At 41.1% G+C, this 21,668-nt stretch overlaps 1 protein-coding gene across 1 annotated transcript in view; it reads left to right on the forward strand.

Moving 5' to 3' along the window:
* The window catches only part of Arhgap42 (Rho GTPase activating protein 42), a 224,626-nt gene that overhangs the window by 200,933 nt on the left and 2,025 nt on the right, over nt 1-21,668 (forward strand). The window contains exons 13-22 of the mRNA XM_032909333.1: nt 3,584-3,646; nt 4,779-4,853; nt 5,657-5,741; nt 6,527-6,585; nt 9,165-9,270; nt 11,047-11,206; nt 12,714-12,858; nt 14,166-14,549; nt 14,925-15,081; nt 17,030-17,092. Of these exons, the coding sequence (XP_032765224.1) occupies nt 3,584-3,646; nt 4,779-4,853; nt 5,657-5,741; nt 6,527-6,585; nt 9,165-9,270; nt 11,047-11,206; nt 12,714-12,858; nt 14,166-14,549; nt 14,925-15,081; nt 17,030-17,092 (1,297 nt within the window). The remainder of the gene's footprint in view (nt 1-3,583; nt 3,647-4,778; nt 4,854-5,656; nt 5,742-6,526; nt 6,586-9,164; nt 9,271-11,046; nt 11,207-12,713; nt 12,859-14,165; nt 14,550-14,924; nt 15,082-17,029; nt 17,093-21,668) is intronic.

Below are 21,668 nucleotides of genomic sequence, written 5' to 3' on the forward strand. Positions count from 1 at the left end.
CACCCCAGTCTACCCAGCCTGGGGCTCCCAGGGGTCTCTTTTCTGTGGCTCCCATCGTACTGTCTGAATGCTAGGACAGTTGCATCTACCGAGTTTAACCTCATGTAGATTCTTTGAGTTTAAACTTCAAGCCTGCATGGCATGAGCTTTAGTCCTGCCACCCCTCTGGGTCATGCACACTCTTTTTAATAGTGTCATTTAACTTATTAATGAAACTTCCCACGGCTGTCTCTTCTGAAATTAAGAGTAAGTGGTTTCTATTTTTCAGCCACTAAAAACAAAGTCTTTAGTTGAATTTTTCTTTGCACTAATGGAAGCAATGTACTAACCCTCTCACGGCGTTAGTGTATTGCTCATTCTGTATCACAGGAGGTTCCTAAAATTGGACCCTTCCCAAGTCAACTGGAGACAAACTATACTAACTATACTAACCACACGCCCTTCATTTTTTCCCACCATAGCACTGAATGCTGAACTCTGTAGTGAAACATTGCTCAGCAGGTCTCTGGGACTGTGAAATGACACAAAAAGTGCAGAGGGGCATACAATTCTCAGTAAGAATACAAGTTTTATTGGCTTGAATTTGTTTCCCTGAGTCTGTTGTTGTCACAGCAAAACTTGGGTTGGTTATACATAATTAAATGAGAGAAGGCCAGGTCAGTCTGTGGTGACAGCAGATCTGCAGATCTCAGAGCCTTGCAGCAGCAAGAGTTCTTATCCGGTTCATAGTGCATGTCCACACAGGGACTCGGGGGCTTGGGAGGTCAGAGAGTAACCTCCTTCCACATCGGGCTGATCTTATGCCAGTTGCAGTGACCTTGGTCTGCAGGATGTAGGAGGACTTCCATTCCATCTCACTGGATAGCAGTGATCCCACAACCGTAACTAGTTCTCAAGACTCCAAGAACTACAGTCTTCCTGCTTGAAGGACAAAGCATGAATATATGTGCACAGCAGCACAGTGTGCACAATCTGTTCAGATCACTGATGTGTTGCATTAAATCACTGTGATTTACTGAAGTATAATAAATCCAGAGGAGCATGTCTTAATCGTTTCAGCTGCCTCCACCGTTCACAAGGCTTCCCCCACTGAATGCTTGAGCTGTGACTATTCAAAGAAACGAAGCTTTGTTTTGGCCCTAATTTGCTCTTTGTTTTTTGTTTTTGTTTGTTTGTTTGTTTGTTTTGGTTTTTGGTTTTGTTTTTTGTTGATGTTGTTGCTATAGTATGATATGCCTCTTAAAAAAGAAAAATGACATGGCTGGTTGACAGATCCTCAAGCCATAGTTGTTTCAGGCATAGCCCAAGATTAAGGAAGGCCTGGCTCATAAAGTGCTCCCCTACACACAGGGGTTTACATTATACTGCAGTCAGCAACAGGCATGAGCGAGCACAGGGCCGCACTCCACAGCACCCACTCTACTTAAGTAAACACCACTGTTGTCGCTTTCCAAGTGTTACTTTAATTCATCCTTTAGTGTCCTATAAGAAAGAGATTTTTATACTTAATAAAAGAGATTAAAACCACGTCAACTAACAAACACTTCTCTTTTGCCATTTCATTATGCCTTGTGTACAGGCAAGTGTCTGGATGTTTTTACATGTCTCGGCATGTTGTGTTTACATGTATATATGTGTGTGTATATGTGTGCGTGCTTGTGTGTATGCACTTGTGTGCCAATGGCGAGGCCTAAGGTTGTGGTCTGGAGCTATCCTCCATTGCTTTTCCACATTATTCCCTGAGTGCAGGTCTCTCAGGCAAATCCAGAGCTCGCCCCTGTGGCTAGTCTCACTAACCAGCTTAGCTGGAGAATCTCTCTCTGTCTCTGCTTTCTGGGTTTGGAATTATGTCTGAGCCACCAGGTCCACCAAGGGAGAATTTTTTCTTATTGTTTTATTTTTTGTATTTTTTGTGGCCTGCTGGGCATCTGAACTCCAGTTATCCTGCATACGTGCACTATTGAGCCTTCTCCTCAGCTCCTAGTGACTTGAATTTTAAATGAAAGAGTACAATCATCTTTCTCTCTTTCTTATCTGGTTTTAAGCATTTCTTCTGCCTTCCGTCCTCTCACCTCTCAGAATCCTCTTGCTTCTGTTGTCTTTGATGAGCCTGTAGGGTTGCCTAACTGTAGTTAATGCTGGCTGTTGTCTCAGCTCTACCGAGCCAGCTCTGAGGCAAAGTACTGTCAAAGGCAATGAACAAAAATGCTCGGTCCATATTGCCACCACTGTTTTGATTTTCCTCCACATCCTGAAGTAATAATGGTCAACCGTTTACCTCTGGGAAGAAACTAAGGGCAGGGTCCATGGATTATTTTTGTATCTTGTAGTCAAAGGGACTATAACATTTTTGTACTACGCAACACAGCTGCTTCCCGTGTATTAGAGTAGACTGGGGTATTGTTTCCAAATTCTGATCTGCATTTGAGAGATAGCCTATCTATTACTTATTTGACTCAAAATGAATATGTGACAAAATAATTCCATTTTCATGATACTGTTTCTTTGTTCTATGTGCTAAAGACTGGTTTTATTGAAACAGTTTGAAGATGGTTTCTTCCTCCTATCCAGTTTTATTGACAAGCTGAACAATGTGCTCAATTACCCAACGTTTTACATTAAAATTAAAACCATTTTAATATTGGAAAATTTTTATTTTATTGGTTTCAATTACCCTTACTTATTACTATTTTGGCATACTAAAAAATTACACACCTCCCACACGTGATGAAAATTACTACAATATAAAGACTTTTCAAGTTTTTCCTCTTGCTTGGCATTTTTAAATGTTTTCCTTTTTGTAATTATCTAGTTTAGTTTTGCCTTCACAGCTTATGTATTTCATGATTGACGTTGAATGGTGGCTGTAGTTAGTGGGCACGTGCTGTAGTAGTATTTGTGTGGAGCTCAGAGGACAACTTACAGTGATGATTCTCTGCTTCTTCATTGTGGATCTCAGGGTTCAAATTCTGGTCATGGTGTCTGGCAGCCAGTGCCTCTGCCCACTTACCATCTCGCCAACACTTAGCCTGATTCAAAGAAAGTCTAGGAAAATTATTTCCTATTTTTGATTTCAGGACTAGGGGTTGGGGAGGTTCTGAACAGAGACTAAGGTCCTGCACATGGACTCACGAGTCCTGCACGAGGACTGACATCTGAGTTATTCTGAGTGTAAAGCATGACTTCAAGAGAGGCGAGCTTGAAACTCAGACCCTAAATGAAAAGAGAGCACTAGAGTTTTCATCAACCTGATGAGTTATGATAAGGGCCTCATGATGCTGTAGTGACCTCATGAGTAAGAATGAGTGCCTGGAAGGCCTTACTCTCACTTTTCACTCTCCTGGAAGTGGGGGTTGCTGCCCCTAGAAAAGCGGAAGGCCTCAACACAACATGGAGAGGCCCATGCCTTCCACTATGCAGCTTGATGAAGTGACTGAGTATGAGGTTCCCTGATGAACTAAGATATTTGATGAATGCTGTAGCAACCACCATACTCATAATTCTTGAGGACAGAGCAGAGTCAGCTGAAGTGGGGAAGGCAAACTGCACATCAGATCATAATTAGGCTGTGTCTTACTTGCAGTGTATTTAAATGAAGCAGGGTTCAACTTTGTGAGAAAATGTATCCAAGCTGTGGAAACGAGAGGTGAGTTTGGGGATGGGTGCGTGGTTATGCCCATATGTATGTATGTCTCCCTCTATCACTCAAACCCCTCAGTGAGAAATGGAAGTGAGCTTTGGGGCATGAACACAAAAACCATTTTGAGAATGCTATAAATTTAAACTATTTGAATATATAGCTAGCTATATTTTCAATCAGATTATATGCTTTTTAAAAAATTTATTCTATTTTATATGTGTATCTGTAAGTTCCAGGATATAATTTTATGTGCTGTGTGCTTGCCTGGTAGCAAGAAGAGGACATCAGATCCCCTGCAACTGGAGCTAGCCATGGTTATAACCATCTGTGGGTGCTGGGAGATGAACCTGGCTTCTTCAATAGGCAGTGCTCTTACCCACTGTGGCCTCTCTCCAACCCCTTTACTATTCCTCTCAGCTTTGTCAAACATTTACTTCTAGCGGGAGGGCAAAATACCATCTCTCATTGCAAGCTTTTTCAGTTTTTCAAATACTAGAGGTCAGATCTTAAGAAGATTGCAGCCATGGTCTACCTGCCTTATATTCTTCCCCTCTGTGACTTAAATGGCTGTTTGTTTTTTGGTGTTTTTCAGTTTCCCCTGTGGAAATAAATCATGACCCCATAAAACTGCCCCCAGAAAGTGGTTACGTACGTTTACTTCCCGAGATACTTGCTTAAAGCAGAAGTCCTGTTGTGCTTCGGAGTTCTTTGAACTCACATTCAGAATTTTCCTACATGTACATGTTTTAAGGGGTGGAGTAGAATCCTTGAATTCTGCACTCCTGCCTTTGAAATAAAGACACAAATGACATTTGGGATCATTGAATGCAGAGGACTCTAACACAGAAGTAATAGACGAGAAATATTGGTCTTCTTCGATTTGTGCATTTTTATATTCAAAGACTGATGAATAGGCAGCTTTCCTTCAGGACTTTGAAGATGTCAAAAGACATAAATCACGGTCCAGTTCCAGTGTCTGCTCTGAGATATCTGTGCTGGCTGGGTGCTTTCAGGGAAGAAGCCACAGCAAAACCGGATGAGCGCCTTTCAGAGTCCACATGGGCGTGTTTGTCTGGGAGTTTTACGCTCTGCTTGAGATGTTCCTTAAGTCATTCTCTTGTGAATTTCTTCCCACTAGGCATCAACATCTTGGGCCTGTACCGAATAGGAGGAGTGAACTCCAAGGTCCAGAAACTCATGAACACCACATTTTGTAAGTGTTAGAGGAAACTGGAGTGCCATTGATTTGGGATATTTGTATAGGTAATCCAATTCAGGTTTCTCCGTAACATAGATAGTTTCTTATTTCTATTAATTCTTACATCATATTGAAAAATAACTTTTGAAAGTTTGCTTCAAAATGCGGGGGTGCTGCCACCTGAACCCAAGACCATGTAAGAACCCATATTTTACCAGTCTGCTAAAACATTAGTTCATTTATTCAATTTTAAACATTGCTCTGTAACAGATGGCAATTTTGTGAGGTTGGACTCTTTTAGGTGTCCTTTGTTGGCAAGTGATACAGGAACATGCATGGGCCTATAGACGCCCTTTATTGTTCTACACTGTTTCCTGACTTAGAATCCCAGCTCCAACATTTAAAAGCTTTCATCTATCTGCAGTTTGCTTAGCTTCTCTGGTTCTCTGTCTCCTCCATTCTTAAATTGAGGGTGATAATACAGCCTGCTTCTTCAGATATGTGAGGGCTGACAAACTTGGCCCACACTAACACTTAGAAGCATGCCCCATCTTGTCAGCCATTTCCAAGAAATTGATTCATGAGGCAACAATGCTAAGTGGTAACTTTGAGGGTAAGAAACAGTGAGTTTTTAGTCAGATCACAAAGGCAACTTTCTAGTAGTGAACTCTACTGGAACATAGTTTCCTGAACTCTACTGGAGTCCTAAGAAGTGAATTTCTCTCCCTTTGGCCCATTTGAGTTGGTATGTGTTCTTGTCATGACACAGGAAATATTTTGAATTGCAGTTTAAACATTTCAATTTTTATTCTTTCTAGCTCCGAAGTCCCCTCCTGATATGGACATTGATATTGAGCAGTGGGACAATAAGACTATAACGAGCGGGCTGAAAAACTACCTCAGGTGAGGAGGGGTTAGTACTGGGAATACTGGGAGTTCTGGCCATGCATGCTCTCCTCTTCCTTGGAAAGTAATCACATGATTACATGGAATTCATGCACGGGGGCCTCACTCCCCAAAGTTAAAGCCTTTACACAAGAGGAAGTAGTACCAGTGGCATTTACACATTCGGGAACTCATAGAGCTTTTGCCAACAGTAACTTAAAAAGCTGTGCATCCCTAGTTAGTGTTTTCATTTGCTTAAATATGTTAGGCTTTGTGTGTGTTTTTAAATATATTGAAATGAGGTTTTCTAAAGTTATAGCACCAATGTTTCCTTGTTTTCTTTTTGTTTGTTTGTTTTTGTTTTTGAGACAGGCTCTCTTCTATCCCTGTCTGTCCTTCAACTTATTATTCTCATGGCCTGAAAATGGCCATGAACTTGTGATCCACCTGCCTCTACTTCAACAGTGCTAGACTGCAGGTGTACACAACCATGCCTGGGTTACTAGGGAACCAGTCATTCAGGGTGTTGTACATGCTAGGCCAGCTTCTGCCATCACTGTAGCATTCCCTTTCACACAACTGTGGTAAGAGCTCTTAGGACTAGTGTCTGTCTGAGGTCTGTAGTTTAGCACTGTCAGGAGCCCCGTTCTAGGACTTTCTCATACTACCTAACCATCCAATTATTCTGTTAGTCATTGTCTTTGATTGGCTAAAAGCAATCACAGGGTTTTTAAAGAAGACCTGGAAATGGAGGGACACCAAGGTTCGTATAGTTCTAGCTGTCCTTTGATTGTCTGTTTCAGGTGCCTTGCAGAACCACTGATGACTTACAAACTGCACAAGGATTTCATCATTGCTGTCAGTAAGTACCCTTTCACCCGAAGCATAGAACCGATGCAGCTTTAGTGCCTGTTACTTACACGTGCACATTGAAATCTCCTCAGCATTTTTTCACATGCTGCTTAAAAATATTGCCAATATGGCATATTATAGCATTTGCTGTGGTTTCCAAGCCAATAGAAAGTACACAGTAAACTAAATATTTTGTCCTTTAATAACACAAACTATGACTACCATCACTATACCCCAAAACCCATTGTTATTGAAGTGACAGTCTTATGTGATTTGAAAAGACTGTAAAAAAAAATTTCTAATTTCTTATTTAAGTAACAAAAGCATGTTTTCTATGACAGGAAAATTCTTTTTGGCTTTTTGAAACAGGATTTCTCTGTGTACCCTAAGCTGTCCTGGAAGTCGCTCTGGAGACCAGGCTGGCCTCGAATTCAGAGCTCAGAGTTCCACCTGCCTCACAGTGTAGCAATCTAAGCTGGTAGCCATTTCCAGCCTCCCAAGTGCTAGGATTAAAGACATGCATCACTACCGCCACCATTTTATTAATGTTTATTTATGTGGGATAACTTCATGAGTTTATGTATATCAGGTATATGCCCTTGAAGTCCAGAGGGCATTGGATCCTTAGAAACTGGAGTCACAGGCAGTTATGAGTTTTCTGATATGGGTACTGGAAACTAAACCCAGGTCCTTTATAGGAGCAGGAAGTGTCCTTAACCACTGAACCACCTCTCCATCCCTATGACAGCAACTGTGGTTATCATAAGCATGATCACGAGTGTATGAAGGAAATTATGTCAGTGTTTACACTTACATACTATACTCCTAAGCCTGAAAAATAAAGATCAAACATTATGAACCAGTACAAAATCTTGTATAAATTCCCTTCCCATAAGTTACTTGTTATATTCTCAGATTCGTGTCATGTATTTATGTCACTGGGGGTCAAAGTGTTTAATTTAGTAGTCATGGTTGATTGGATTGGAAAATCAGGAGTTGGGAGCTTGAAGAGAATAAGAATGTAATCTAAGAAGTTAGTAATTCATACTTTACAGCTAATGGGACCAGACTGCCAGCTGGGCATATGATTGGTTATCACAATGTAAACTATAGCGACCTACACTAACACTGAGTTGGCCTTTCATTGTCAAGGTGTGACTGTGATTTAAAAGTACTCTTCATTCTTCACAGTCAAGAAAAACAAAAACACTGACAAACCCTCCAGACAGGTGCCTTCCTTTCCACCGGGCTTTAGGATGCTCCAGAAGTGCTGTCTGCCAAGGAGAGTCAGGGGGCACAGCTCACTTGGTTTGAAGGTCAGCAACCATGGCTGTCCATATGCTAGCTCATCACCTTTCTAACGTTTTTTCCGGATGCTCTCCGTTTGACATGGTCTTCATATGAACACATCTTTGCAAAGTGAGTAGGGCCCGAGGAATAGGACCTCATTTTTTTGATGAGCCAGTCAGGACCTGAAGTAGGTAAATGACTTCTCTAAGACACCAGTGTATGGTACCAGCCAGGACTATAAGCTGGGAGCTGTTGTCATTTATTTTGGTTTTAGACTCTTAATCCAGAGATTTTTACTTGGTGATATTTGAACAACTGTCTAAAATGTATAAAATTGAGCTACAACTGAGCTGCTACAAATTTCTGATGGGAAGTCTTCTTCACTTTCACCTTTGAAAAACCTTGAGCAACCTGATGTTTAAAACACTTTTAGGCCGATGAGTTCATCTTTGGTCTTAGGCAAGGGTTTGCTTAGTGTAAAACCTCACAGTGTAGCAATCTAAGCTGGTAGCCATTTCCAGCCTTGATCGGGGGGCCATTTTCCTCCTTCCAGATCTTAAAGGCTACTGTTACAGTTGCCCCTCCTCCTCACTCAGTGAGGGGTCTCTGTCCATTGCATTTTCAGTCTGTTCTCTTTGCCTATGCAGTCATATTTTCTTGCGTAACTTTGCTTACTCTGGCCTTGGTTCTCAATGTTCTTACCTTCATTTACTTAGCTGGTATGTTAGACTCTTGGCCTTCATAGACTTAGCTGGTATGTTAGAGTCTTGGCCTTCCTTTACTTAGCTGGTATGTTAGAGTCTTGGCCTTCATAGACTTAGCTGGTATGTTAGAGTCTTGGCCTTCATAGACTTAGCTGGTATGTTAGACTCTTGGCCTTCATAGACTTAGCTCTAGCCTGTTTCTGTGTAGGGATGTGAATTATATCAGCTAACAGACTAAGCAGTCTACACCAGAATCTATAATTCATATCCCCCACCACATACATGTATACACATGTATTATATTTATGAAGGTCTTATTGTCAAACTCAAGCAGGCAATGGCTTAGGCCAGAACAATATAGTTTAGTAATGAGGAACAAGGCACAAAACAATACAGGTTGGTTTTTATACTTCCTTACATTACAGCCATGGGCAAACTCATTCAGCATTTCTTAGCCTAAAAGATGTGTTAATAGCATCATGTGAAGCAACCGCTTTAAGGCATGAATGGCAGGATTGAATGTGATGTTCACATGACTAATGTTTATGTCACAGGTTTGAACATAATTACATCTGTAACCCTTTTTACATAACAGAGTCAGATGACCAAAACTACAGGGTGGAGGCTGTCCATGCACTGGTGCACAAATTGCCGGAGAAAAACAGAGAGATGCTGGACATCTTGATTAAACACCTGCTCAAGTAATTCTGTGACTCACAGTGTTCCTGTAATGACTTGCTAGTCTTGCTAAGATGAACTTGTTCATGTCTTTTTTAAAGTAAATGATGCTGTTATGTGATTGCTGTTGTAATTGGACTCCCTTGAGGGAGCTTTAGAAAATGGTATGCAGTTTGTTTTTAAGATATGTATTTGTCTATGTATCAATCTGCATGTCTCCAATATGCAGATGATTGTGTCTCCTGTAGCCATTAAACTAGTGATAAAACATTTCATGTCAACTTAAAAATGTATGAAGGAATGTATGTTATTTTATAGTATTCCCAGTTCTTTTAAGTGTGTTAGAATAGTGAGTTTGTAGACCAGTGCTAGGTATGACTAAGGTCAACAAGTTCTCTCAGGTCATAAAGATGATGCAGATTATTCCTTGGGGCCCACAGTTTTTCTTGAAGATTTTATTTCACTTAGATTAGCAGATAAGTAAGTAGGCAGGTAGGTAACTGGGATTATGGGTAAGTAGATGATAGATAGATAGTTAGGTAGATAGATAGATAGATGTAGATAGGTAATAAATAGATGATACATAGATGATAGACACATAGGTAAATAGACGTAGATAGATGATCGATGATGATGGATGGATGGATAGATGAATGGACAGATAGATACATGATAAGTATATAGATAAATAGATAGATGATTGACAGATGACTTTTTATTTGTATGATTTGATGACTCACTGTAGTGATTTACTTTGATTTTGCTTTGATTAGAACTGGTGATGTAACTCAGTGGGAGAGCATGAACCTCACATTTGCTTTCTGCGCCCCCTCAGTATCTGAGATGCTGGGTTTCTATCACCAGGCCTAGATTCTTCTGAACTTAATCCCCAGAATTTTCAAAAATGGTGAAAGAAGCTAATTAAGAACTAGTCCTAAGAAATTTCTTTGAATCAAAATATAGTGTTAACTCACCTACTCTCAATTGTCTGTTCTACTAGAAGTACAATACAGAAGTACCAAACAGTTGAGAGTTTCTCTAGGAAAATTGCATCTAATTCAGGAAAAAAAAAAAACACAACCAAAAATTAAAACCCCTAAGACATCTTTCCTTCAGTAATTTGATCTTTTTAGTTATTAGCTTTTGTCTAGTGTTATTATTCTGTGATTTTTCTATAAATCAATAAAAATATTTATTTATATTAATATGGGAGATGGTGTGGGCATGCACAATGCACCTGTGAAGTCAAAGGAGACCTTTCAGGAATCCCCTCTTTCCATCCATCTTGGGGATGAGGAATCAAACTCAGGTCATCAAGTTTGCATATCAGAAACTTCTTACCCTCTGATTCATTTTGCCAGACCCACCATTAAATCTTCAATTGACATAGAACATTGTGCCATGTGAAAATTCAATGAGTGTTTGTACATAATTTATAAATATTCTAATATTATTTCTATTTTCTTAAACATTTGTCATTTTCCTAGGGAGTCAGGGGAGAAGAGGGGATGGGAAGCTCCATAAGAGATGCCAAACTTAGGCTAGTGGGAATGTCTAGTTCTACTACACGGCAGTGTGACCTCTCCCATAAAGCAATTAATTACTAATCTTGTAAACACCTTTCTTCCCTTTTGTTCTATTTCCTACTCACACCCATTGGGAATGGGCAGTACTGATCGGGGAAACTGCCCTCTAGTGGCATATATAGCTTAATTTTTTAATACACCAATACTGATAGAGAAAGAACATTTCATACCTATTGAAACTTTACATTAAGGGTTCATGTTCTTTATTTTCAGAGTATCTCTACATAGCCAACAAAATCTCATGACCATCTCGAATCTTGGCGTCATATTTGGTCCAACGCTGATGAGAGCACAGGAGGAAACTGTGGCTGCTATGATGAACATCAAGTTTCAGAACATAGTGGTGGAGATCCTGATCGAGCACTATGAGAAGGTAGCAGAGACCCTTCCTCGCATTGCTAACTGGATGTTAAGGACACTGTATTTTCTGTGAACTTTCCTTTGTGATCTCAGATGTAAAACGTCCATCTTGTCAGTTCCTTGTCAGTTCCTGTTGCTGTAAAATTATAAAAAAATATAGTGCTGTCTTTTAAGCCATACTGGGATCTGGTTGATATCTTCATTTCAGTCAGCAAAATGTCTCACCTGCTTTGTTCCATCCCATATCACACTGCCGATGGCCTCTCTCTGAGCCTGGCAACAATCTCTCTACCCATCCAGTTCCCAAGGCAGGTTGCCACTATACACACGTCTCCAGCCACCACACACTCCCTTGAACTTAAATTGCCACATGAAAGAACACACAACACAATAGCCTCTGATCCAATTAGTAATACATAATTTGCTCATCTAGACACACAAAGCCCTGTACACATCCATTCCTTCCTGTAAGGTGCAGAGAGGAATCTTAACATCCGCCTCCATGTTCTCCCAGCCGCTTGCTTCTTTCTCCTCCGGTTCCAGTCTTCTCCTCTTCCCTCAAACTTTTCTCCCGCCCATCCTTCCTTCTCATCCAATGACAGGCCTCGTTCTATCTTGTACCTGCCTTCACCTGTATGACATCATCCTACATTTTACCCTTTTTGTCTAGTTAAAATAAAAAGAAAACTTTTCTCTCAAATATAAGCTGAGCACAACTATTATCATTTTCAAATTAAAAGCATAAAATATACCTAACACCCAATCCAACATTTTATCAGTTAAACAGAAGATTTAGTTATCCATTCCAGCTTCAGAAAGGCTTAATATCTATGTTATATTCTGGATAGCTTGTATACTATCTGATAACTATCTAATAAAATATGTATTTTCAGAGTTAAACAGCCTGATAGGCTATGAGTCTACAATCAGTCTTCAACCCTGTCAGAAATCTGAGAATGACCAAATATCTATACACATGGCTTCCAGAACTGAGAATATCCACTAGTACAGTCCTCTGTTAACAACATGTGAGCACAAGTCTTCAGCCTTCTGGCCTAGAATCAAGTGACAGACTCTTGAGATGAAGAAATTTGAAGGGCTGATTACCCTATTTCTGACGGCTAGCCCCACCTCCTTACAGCCAGAACCCTCAGCATCTCAGAGCACTTCAAGGAGCTCCTCCACCAGAAGGCACACAGAACCAAGCTTGTCCCAGGTTATACTTTGCTGAGATGAAACAGCAGTGCCTTACGAAAAGGCAGAGGTTCTTGACGTAGACATTCGCTCATGCGATAGGCTCCCTAAAGATGTCAGATCTCACTTTCACCATAAGCTATGGAGAACAGCAAAGACGAAAACCCAGAGGTGTTATTCATTAGATACAAAGGAAAACAAGAGTTTTGAATCAGGCTTCTCCTGCACCGTTAGGATGCCTTTTATAGCCAATAGAGTTTCTACGGTGTGGATGCACAGGGCAGTTTCACTCTTTCTTGACAACCGTCCATTTTTCTCCTCTGTAGATTTTTCATACTGCCCCAGACCCAAACATTCCTCTTCCTCAGCCTCAGTCTCGATCTGGATCCCGAAGGACGCGTGCCATCTGCCTGTCCACAGGTTCTAGGAAGCCCAGAGGGAGGTACACACCGTGCCTGGCAGAGCCTGATAGTAAGTATGCCTATTGTGGGAAGTGGCTCCCCTCATTGTTCTGATTATCCTGACTTCACTGACTATAAATAGATGCCCTTGTGGGTACTTTTTTCCCTAGCACCCCTCTTTTAGTGCTGAGACAGTCCCTGTCAGCATCATGGTAAGGTTCCTTGGGCAAGCAAATTCATTATTGCTACAAAGGGAAAAAGTAGTTTGTTCACTGCTCTCTTTTCTGTGGCTGTGATTAAGGACACTGGGTGCTACTTGTGGCAGGTTTTGTCCTGTTGTCAGAGTAGCAGATGAGAAGCTAGCGGATGTTGGACTGAAAAGACACTTTTCCAGCTTTCTTTCACATTATGTTCTTAAAGAATCCGCTCTTGGATGTCAGACTGTCCCAGAGAGCATTAGGAAATAAAGCAAACCAACAGCACACGGAAATCACAGACTTCTTATTCTGAACCAAGCCTCCAGGCAGGGTGGCCATTGCTTGACCCGATGACAAACGTTAAACTATGGTGATTCTCATTTTTGATGTCCTTTCCACCAGGCCCCCAGTGTTCCCCTGTGGTCCATATTTAATAGAAAATTGTCTAGTAAACTTTGATTTAGGTGTATTTGCAAGATTTAGTGTAATTTCTATGACTTTTGATACTTTTAGGAACATTCAAAAATAAACCTAGTTAAATGGCAGACTAGACAAACATTCTACCCTTGAGTCACGCCCTAGTCCAACAGCCAGTCTCTTGTGTTATTATATTCATAGTAGGAAAATGAAAAAAAAAAATCTTTCCTTCTAAAGCTGGGAGCAGCTCGCAATTTGCTGGTGAAATTCAGTGGCACCTTTGAATGACAGAGACCTGGTACCTTGTAAATCAGAGCCATCTTTGATCAGCAAAATAAAAGAAGGCAAAAATAGGCCTTCTAATAGAAATGAGCCTTTTCCATTGATTCTTTTTAAAAATATACAATATGATGGAGGGAGCCTATTTCTCTTACTTCTGAGTCTTCTGTCACAGGCAATTTTTGTTCAACTTCCAGTGAGTTCAAAACTGTTTCAAAGATCCACATTCGTTCATAGAGGCAGTTAGTTCATAGATATGCATAAAAAAATCATCCTGGAGGATGCATGGTCTGTCACATTTACCACCATCAGAGGCAGACGTTAAAGCCTTTCTTTAGTCCTGAGGAATAATCTACCACACCAGGTAAAGGCTCACCATGCCTGTGGGGTCGGATGGTCATGAAAGGCGCGATGAACATATTGCACAAGGTAGTAGGTGCTGTGTTAATGACCATAGCCACTGACCCTTTTTTCTCCTCCTCAGGTGACTCCTACAGCAGCAGCCCAGACAGCACACCCATGGGCAGCATAGAGTCACTCTCCTCCCACTCCTCTGAACAAAACAGCACCACAAAGTCTACTTCCTGCCAGCCCAGGGAGAAGTCAGGTGGGATTCCCTGGATCGCAGCCCCATCATCTTCCAATGGACAGAAAAGTCTGGGTCTCTGGACAACTAGTCCAGAATCAAGTTCTCGAGAAGATGCAACCAAAACAGACGTGGAGTCAGATTGCCAGAGTGTGGCCTCGGTCACCAGCCCGGGGGACGTCTCTCCCCCCATAGACCTAGTCAAGAAAGGGCCCTATGGGCTCTCAGGACTGAAAAGATCCTCTGCTTCCTCCTCTCTCAGATCCATCTCTGCAGCAGAAGGTGAGGAAGCCAGGAGCCCATGCTGGAAGGCAGAGTCCGCGTTGCTGGCTAGTCCGTTCAGGGTGACTAATCAGGGACAAGGTTAATGGGGAAACCACCCGAGCTTTCTTGCTTTGTTCTTGAGCTTGGGTTTTCAAACTTCTCAGCACTGTGACATTTTCCCCCCTGAATCTTTCCATCTTTGTGGATTGGTTGATGTCTTGTAATTGCTATAGATTTTGATCTCCCTAAGTGATGGACCGCTGTACCCAAAGAACATTCTGTACCTTCTTGTTTCTTGGAGGAAAATGCTGCCTTTTGTGATGTGCTGTGCGGTGTTTTTGCTATTATTTTGGCTAATAGCACCGTGCCTGTTTTCTTATGCTTTCTTTGTAGGAAACAAGAGCTACAGTGGATCCATTCAAAGCTTAACTTCTATAGGCTCCAAAGAGTCACCCAAAGCCACACCAAACCCAGAGCTGCCTCCAAAAATGTGCCGGAGATTAAGGCTAGACACCGCCTCCAGCAATGGCTACCAGCGACCTGGCTCAGTGTGAGTTAGAATGAGTTTGTATTCACTGTGCCTTCTAATGGTGCAGAGGGGTTGAGCCTGTACTAAAAGAATCTGGGAGTTCTGTAGTTGAATGGCTCATCTATAAAGCCTGTATCGTTAACTTCTGTAAGACTCTGTTCACTTCAATAAGTAATGTAAAAGTTACTGTAGGGTTAAGGTATCACTAATCTCATGGGTTATTGCTTCAAAAGCTAGTCTACATTCAGAGTCATGACTTAATGTAGGAATATATACATATATATATTCCCACACGTGAGGGTTTTCTACCTCCACAAGGTTAGAGACAACTAGGGTCATGAAGGCAATAGGATGAGGGCACTTCTCATCAACACAGTCCCCAGAAAGTAAAGCTTGTAGAACATAGCACATAAATGGGAGCAAAAAAGGGTGAGGAGGGATGAATGGCAACCTGAAGAAAGAATTTATTAACATCCAACCAGGAAGCTCTTCTTCCTCTGCTTCCATGTTCTTGGCAGTTGCTGAGCATTTCCGGTGTCTGTGAGTCCTTACCAGATGTCTTCCCATGTGTGGTCTCCTCTGAAGGTCTACAGTCTCATTGCCATCAAGAGTGGCAGTATGAGCGAAGGCCTCGTCAGAGACCAGAACAGATGTCTAAATGTTTAAGTGCCCTGGGTTCTCTGACCATCAGGTTCCCTACACAGTACTCATATGTCCTAGAAGGGCTGAAGGTTTAGTAAAGCATTTTACTGGCCGAGCTCATCTCCATAGGAATGGGCTCATAAATTGTTCTGCACATAATTGATTTTCTGTGTCTTTAGCTACAGAATGTGTCCAACCTCCCCTGCCCATCTCCATAAGTCCAGCTAGATGAATCTGTTTGCAAGTCTGTTTGCTTGGTGTTCATTTAAAGCTCTTAAAAGAAATTAAAATTTAGGTGGTTAGTCAGTGGAGATAAGAGAATATATACTTTATCTTTTAGAAGACAGAAAACCTTCTGGGATTTTGGGGGTTGTCTTCTGAGTAAGATGAGGAGTGGTCCTCAGAATTATCTGTTACAGTTCTATGAGGAATACTAATTAAAGGTTGGGACTAGTGAGATGGTTCAGTGGATAAAGGGTCTTGCCAGCAAACCGTAGGACTTGAATTCCATTCCAAGGCATGCATGGTGGAAGGAACTAGCTCCTAAAAGTTGTCCTGTGACCTCTCCGTGCATGCAAAAAGTTATTTAAATAATAATAATAATTTAATGACTTAATTAGAAGGATTAAAAAGGTTATTTAAAGACAAATTTAAAGCCTCATTTATGGAGTTTTAATTTTTGTGTGTGAATTTATCAAGGATGCTTTAACTGCACTTGCTCTGCTTGTTCTGTAGCCAGTTCTGTAGCCGGAACTCCACCTTGCCCTCCCCACTCTCCAACACGCACTCCGTGGCTAAGCGAGATGCAAGCCAGCACGTTCGTTTACTGAACGTATTTTCAGAGGTTTTCCTTTATCCTTCTGCTTTATAGCAAATGTCCACCTTACAAACACAGGAAAAAATGCCCCTCTGCAGTCAGAGTAACAGCTCCTCCTGTCATGTCAACTGTGACTCTTTTTTGTGGAAGCACAGAGCCAACAACATGCTTCCTGCTGGGAGCCTAGTGGGAGGGAATGTTCTCTCTGCTGCAACCTTTGTTTTCAGTGATAAAAAGGACGAGGACCGTGAGAGCCCAGGGAGCAAACTGTAGGTCCATTGCAGTCTCAGGCTCTGTGAGCCACAGACTGAGCTCTTTCACATCAAAGCAGGAAGCAGTTCTACTGTGCTTCCGCCTTGGATGGCAGTTTCTGTTTTTCTTTTGTTTCCACAGTAGTCCTGAGTATCCCACTGAACAAAATGTCTTGTTTTTCTGATTGACTTCATTTAAAACTATGAAAATATTGTAATTCTCGAAATATTACTCAATACATTTAAAATTGTTTTTCAGAGTGGCAGCAAAGGCTCAATTATTTGAAAATGCTGGGTCGCTCAAGCCAGTTTCTTCTGGACGGTATGTTCTCAAAAGCATTAACACATTAACTAAATAAAATAGTGGCGGGGGCACTGCATTTTGCTGATACAACACAATTTGTGATGACAGGCAAGACCTCAGTTTTTCAGATAATGAAATACTAAGCCCTTACCAGGAAGAGTATGTCAGCAAACAGCATTGTATCAGGTTGTCACCATGATACCTTTCTGATGAAATGCTTGGGAAAGACTTCTACCTGGACTGTAACCCAGTTGGTGGAGTGCTTGCCTGGCACATGAAGCCCTGGTTTGATCCATAGTCCACCATAAACTCTGTGGAAGTGCACACCTAGAGTCCTAGCTCACAGGAGGCCAAGTTGAAGATCATCCTAGGCCATATGACAAGTTTCAGGCCAGCCTGGGATACATGAGGCCCTGCACTCTCATCCAAAAGAAGGATTGCAAACAAATTTTCTAAGATTGGAAGTGGCTGTAACTTGTCTCTTAGTACATGTATAGTGAAATTTTGGGGATCAATGTCAAAAATATACGCTTGACTTTTAAAAGGTATTGGTGCTCTGAAAGAATCTTCCAGAAAATAATGCATAATACATCACGTACTGCAGAGCTAACTAGCCAAGGAGTCTGTTTTTCTAGCTCCATTTCCAGTCTTGTGGGTCTGCTCCTTGCTGCTTCTGTCTCAAGTTCCAGTTTCCTCTGTCTTTCCAAACTCCTCTAATCTGCAGAGGACTTCGGTTTTAATTTGAATAATGGAATTGCATGAAACTGGCCAGTTCACCAAAATGTTCTCTTTAGAAGAGGTACTCCATAGAAGCATAAAAATGAGCTTGCTTGTCAAACGAACCTGCCTCCCCTCCTCATTCTTTCAGATGTCCTGGAGCATTTCTGAGTTTCCACAACTGGGTAGTTGCTATACATGTATGTGTATGTGTATGTATGTGATTTATATGTCTGTCTTCTGGTAGCTTCTCAACCAAAGGTTCTTGGTGTTAATTTTTGATTATACTCATGCTGATGATTGCTGTTTGTCAATTTTACAAGTGTGTGAACTTCCCAGCAAGCCTCCGTTCAGTACACACAATCCTATGATGTTATCCTCACTGCTAGGGTCAAAGCTCAGGCTCATGCAAGTCATTCCACAGAGCATTAATAAAATGAGCCAGGCCTGCCCACCTGCCCTCGGTAGGCTAATTAGAGACAGGAAATGGAGAAAAGCAGACAGATGAGAGTTACTGAATATGAATACATTCAAGAGAGGAACAAAAAAGAGGCCTGGTAACATCCTCCAAGTCCCTTTTTGGGGTGCAACAAAAGATCTGTGTTTAAAGAGCGGGCAAGAGACATGTATAAACAAAGCAGTCCTAGTCAAGGAGTGGGCTGGCCCCATCATCTCTCTCTTTCAGGGTGTTCTACTAAGGTGTCAAAACTATGTAAATTCTCTCCCAGGAGAAGAGCCCCTCTGGGGATACCAGGCTTCCCTTTTTTCCATTGTCCAGTATGAGTTGCCTGGAGGAATTCCAATTCCTTGGAACCCCATTGTTTCAATAGTCTGACAACAAAAGGGAACACAAGTATTCCCCTTAGGGTACTTTCTGCCTGGAAGGTTATAGGCACATGCTAGTTATTAGGGATGACAATGACCGTCTTGGCCAAAGTCTGAAATACAGTTTGCATGTTGGTTTTGGGTTTGTCTGTTTTGAAATCCTGAGTGGAATCACACTGCTATTTCAGTAGGATAATTGCTGCACTGCATGAACCCACGCCACAGCACTCACAAATACCAGACTAAGTATCACATCACCGGCTTCCTTCCTGAGAAGGCACAGGGTCCGGAGCCGCCATGCCATGCCACAACAAACCTCATTTGCATTTCTTTGATACTGTTGTTGCTTTCTGGCCTCTGCGTAGAGACTTAACCTTGTTCTTCTGACTGTCTGGCCTGCAGAGGTTCTCAACCAGTGGGTTGCAACCCCTTTCACATATCAGATAGTCTGCATATCCGATATTCACATTATGATTCATAAAAGTAGCAAAATTGCAGTGATGAAGTAGCAACAAAATAATTTTATGGCTGGGGGTCAACACAGTGTTAGAAACATCACTAGGAAGGTTAAGAACCAATAATGGAATCTTTTTTTTTTTTTTTTTTTTATTAACTTGAGTATTTCTTATGTACATTTCGAGTGTTATTCTTTCCCGGTTTCCGGGCAAACATCCCTTCCCTCCCCCCTTCCTTATGGTGTTCCTCCCACCCTCCCCATTGCCGCCCCCCCCGACAGTCTAGTTCACTGGGGTTCAGTCTTAGCAGGACCCAGGGCTTCCTTCCACTGGTGCTCTTACTAGGATATTCCCAATAATGGAATCTTAAGGTTGCTTTGATTTGCATTTCCCTGATGACTAAGGATATTGAACATTACTTTAGGTTCTTTCGTGGCCATTTGATATTCATTAGTTGAGAATTCTTTGTTTAGCTCTCTGTACCTTTTTAATAGGGTTATGTGATACTCTGGAGTCTTTCTTGATTTCTTTGTATATATTGGATATTATCCCTCAATCAGATGTAGGATTAGTAAAGACCTTTTCCCAATCTATTGGTTGCCTTATTGTCCTAATGACAGTGTCCTTTGCCATTCAGAAGCTTTGCAGTTTTATAAGATCCCATTTGTCAATTCCTGGTTTTAGAGCATAAGCCATTCAGGAAAATTCCCCCAGTGCCTATGTGTTCGAGGTTCTTCCCCACTTTTTTTGTATTAGTTTGAGTGTATCTGGTTTTATGTTGAGGTCCTTGATCCACTTGGACTTAAGGTTTTGTACAGTGGGGATAAGAATGGGTCAATTTGCATTCTTCTACATGTTGATCTCCAGTTGAACCAGCAGCATATGTTGAAAATACTGTCTTTTTTCCCCACTGGATAGTTTTAGCTCCTTTGTCAAAGATCAAGTGACCATAGGTGTGTGGGTTTATTTCTGGGTCTATACCACTGATCTACCTGCCTATCTCTGTACCAATACCATACAGTTTTTTTTTTTAAATCACTATTGCTCTGTAATACAACTTGGAGTCAGGGACGGTGATTCCCCCAGAAGTTCTTTTATTGTTGAAAATAGGTTTTGCTATCCTGCTTTTCCTGTTATTCCAAATGAATTTGAAAATTGCTCTTTCTAACTGTATGAAGAATTGAGTGGGAAATTTGATGGGATTGCATTGAATCTGTAGATTGCTTTCAGCAAGATGACCATTTTTACTATATTAAACCTGCCAATCCATGAGCATGGGAGGTCTTTCCATCTTCTGAGATCTTCAATTTTCTTTTTCAGAGACTAGAAGTTTTTGTCATACAGATCCTTCACTTGCTTGGTTAGACTCACACCAAGTTATTTTATGTTATTTGGGAATATTATGAAGGGTGTCATTTCCCTAATTTCTTTCTTAGCCTGTTTATCCTTTGAGTAGAGGAAGGCTACTGATTTGTTTGAGCTAATTTTATATCCAGCCACTTTGCTGAAGTTGTTTATCAGGTTAAGTAGTTCTCTAGTGGAATTTTTGAGGTGACTTAAGTATACTATCATGTCATCTGCAAATAGTGATATATTTGACTTCTTCCTTTCCAATATGTATCCCTTTGACCTCCTTTTGTTGTCTGATTGCTCTGGCTAGGACTTCGAGTATTATATTGAATAGGTAGGGAGAGAGTGGTCAGCCTTGTCTAGTCATGTCCCTCATAGAGGTAGGGGTTGGTCATATGGGATTGGGATTTTCCAGAGGGGAAACCCAGGAAAGGGGATGATATTTGAAATGTAAGTAAGGAAAATATCCAATAAAAGAAAAGAAAAAAAATCAAAATCAAAAACAAAAACAATAATGGAATTGTTCCACTAGATGGAGCCTTTCTATTATAAAGTGCTAAGTAGTCTTGTTAAGTAAACACTGAACAGCAAGCCTCTCTCTCTTTCCATAAAAAGATTGGTTCTGAGAACTTTCCTCCAATGCACAAAATCCACGGCTGTTTGGCCTCTCATAGGCAGTGTATGGCATTTGCCTTGATATAGCCATCACTAGAATATTTTAGATACCTACTGTATACATGCTTTGTATATAGATATTATATCCATGTTGATTAGGAAATGCTTACAAGAAAAAGATCTGTATGTGTTCAAGACAGATGCATATTTTTCCTGAATACTTACGTGTGGTTGGTTGAATGTGTGTTTTGGGAGGAGCCTACAGATATGAAAGTTGGCCAGAACTATAGTTACAAAGATAACCCATGAGTATTAGCAAAGTAAGCTGTTAGTGAAGTCAGAGGGCTGTCCTAAGATAAAGACCACTTATATGTTTAGTAAACAGGCTGTGCATTTGTAATAATTTTCTGTACAGTCTAAAGCTGAAATCAGCTTTGAATAGGCTTCACCAGAGATGTCTAGGTTCTCTTCATCAACACTGTGAACCACACTTCACTCTCAGGGTCAAGTGGACCTTCACTCAAACTTTTGAGCCATCATATGTAGTGCCTCATAGTTATGTCCTCTGCTTGCTCTCTAGATAATAGGAGAGCAGGTAACAGAAAAGGAAGCTCAGAGTTTGTAGGGTGCCA

The sequence above is a fragment of the Rattus rattus genome, chromosome 8 (assembly GCF_011064425.1).
Source record: "Rattus rattus isolate New Zealand chromosome 8, Rrattus_CSIRO_v1, whole genome shotgun sequence".
In the NCBI taxonomy this organism is placed as follows: Eukaryota; Metazoa; Chordata; class Mammalia; order Rodentia; family Muridae; genus Rattus; species Rattus rattus.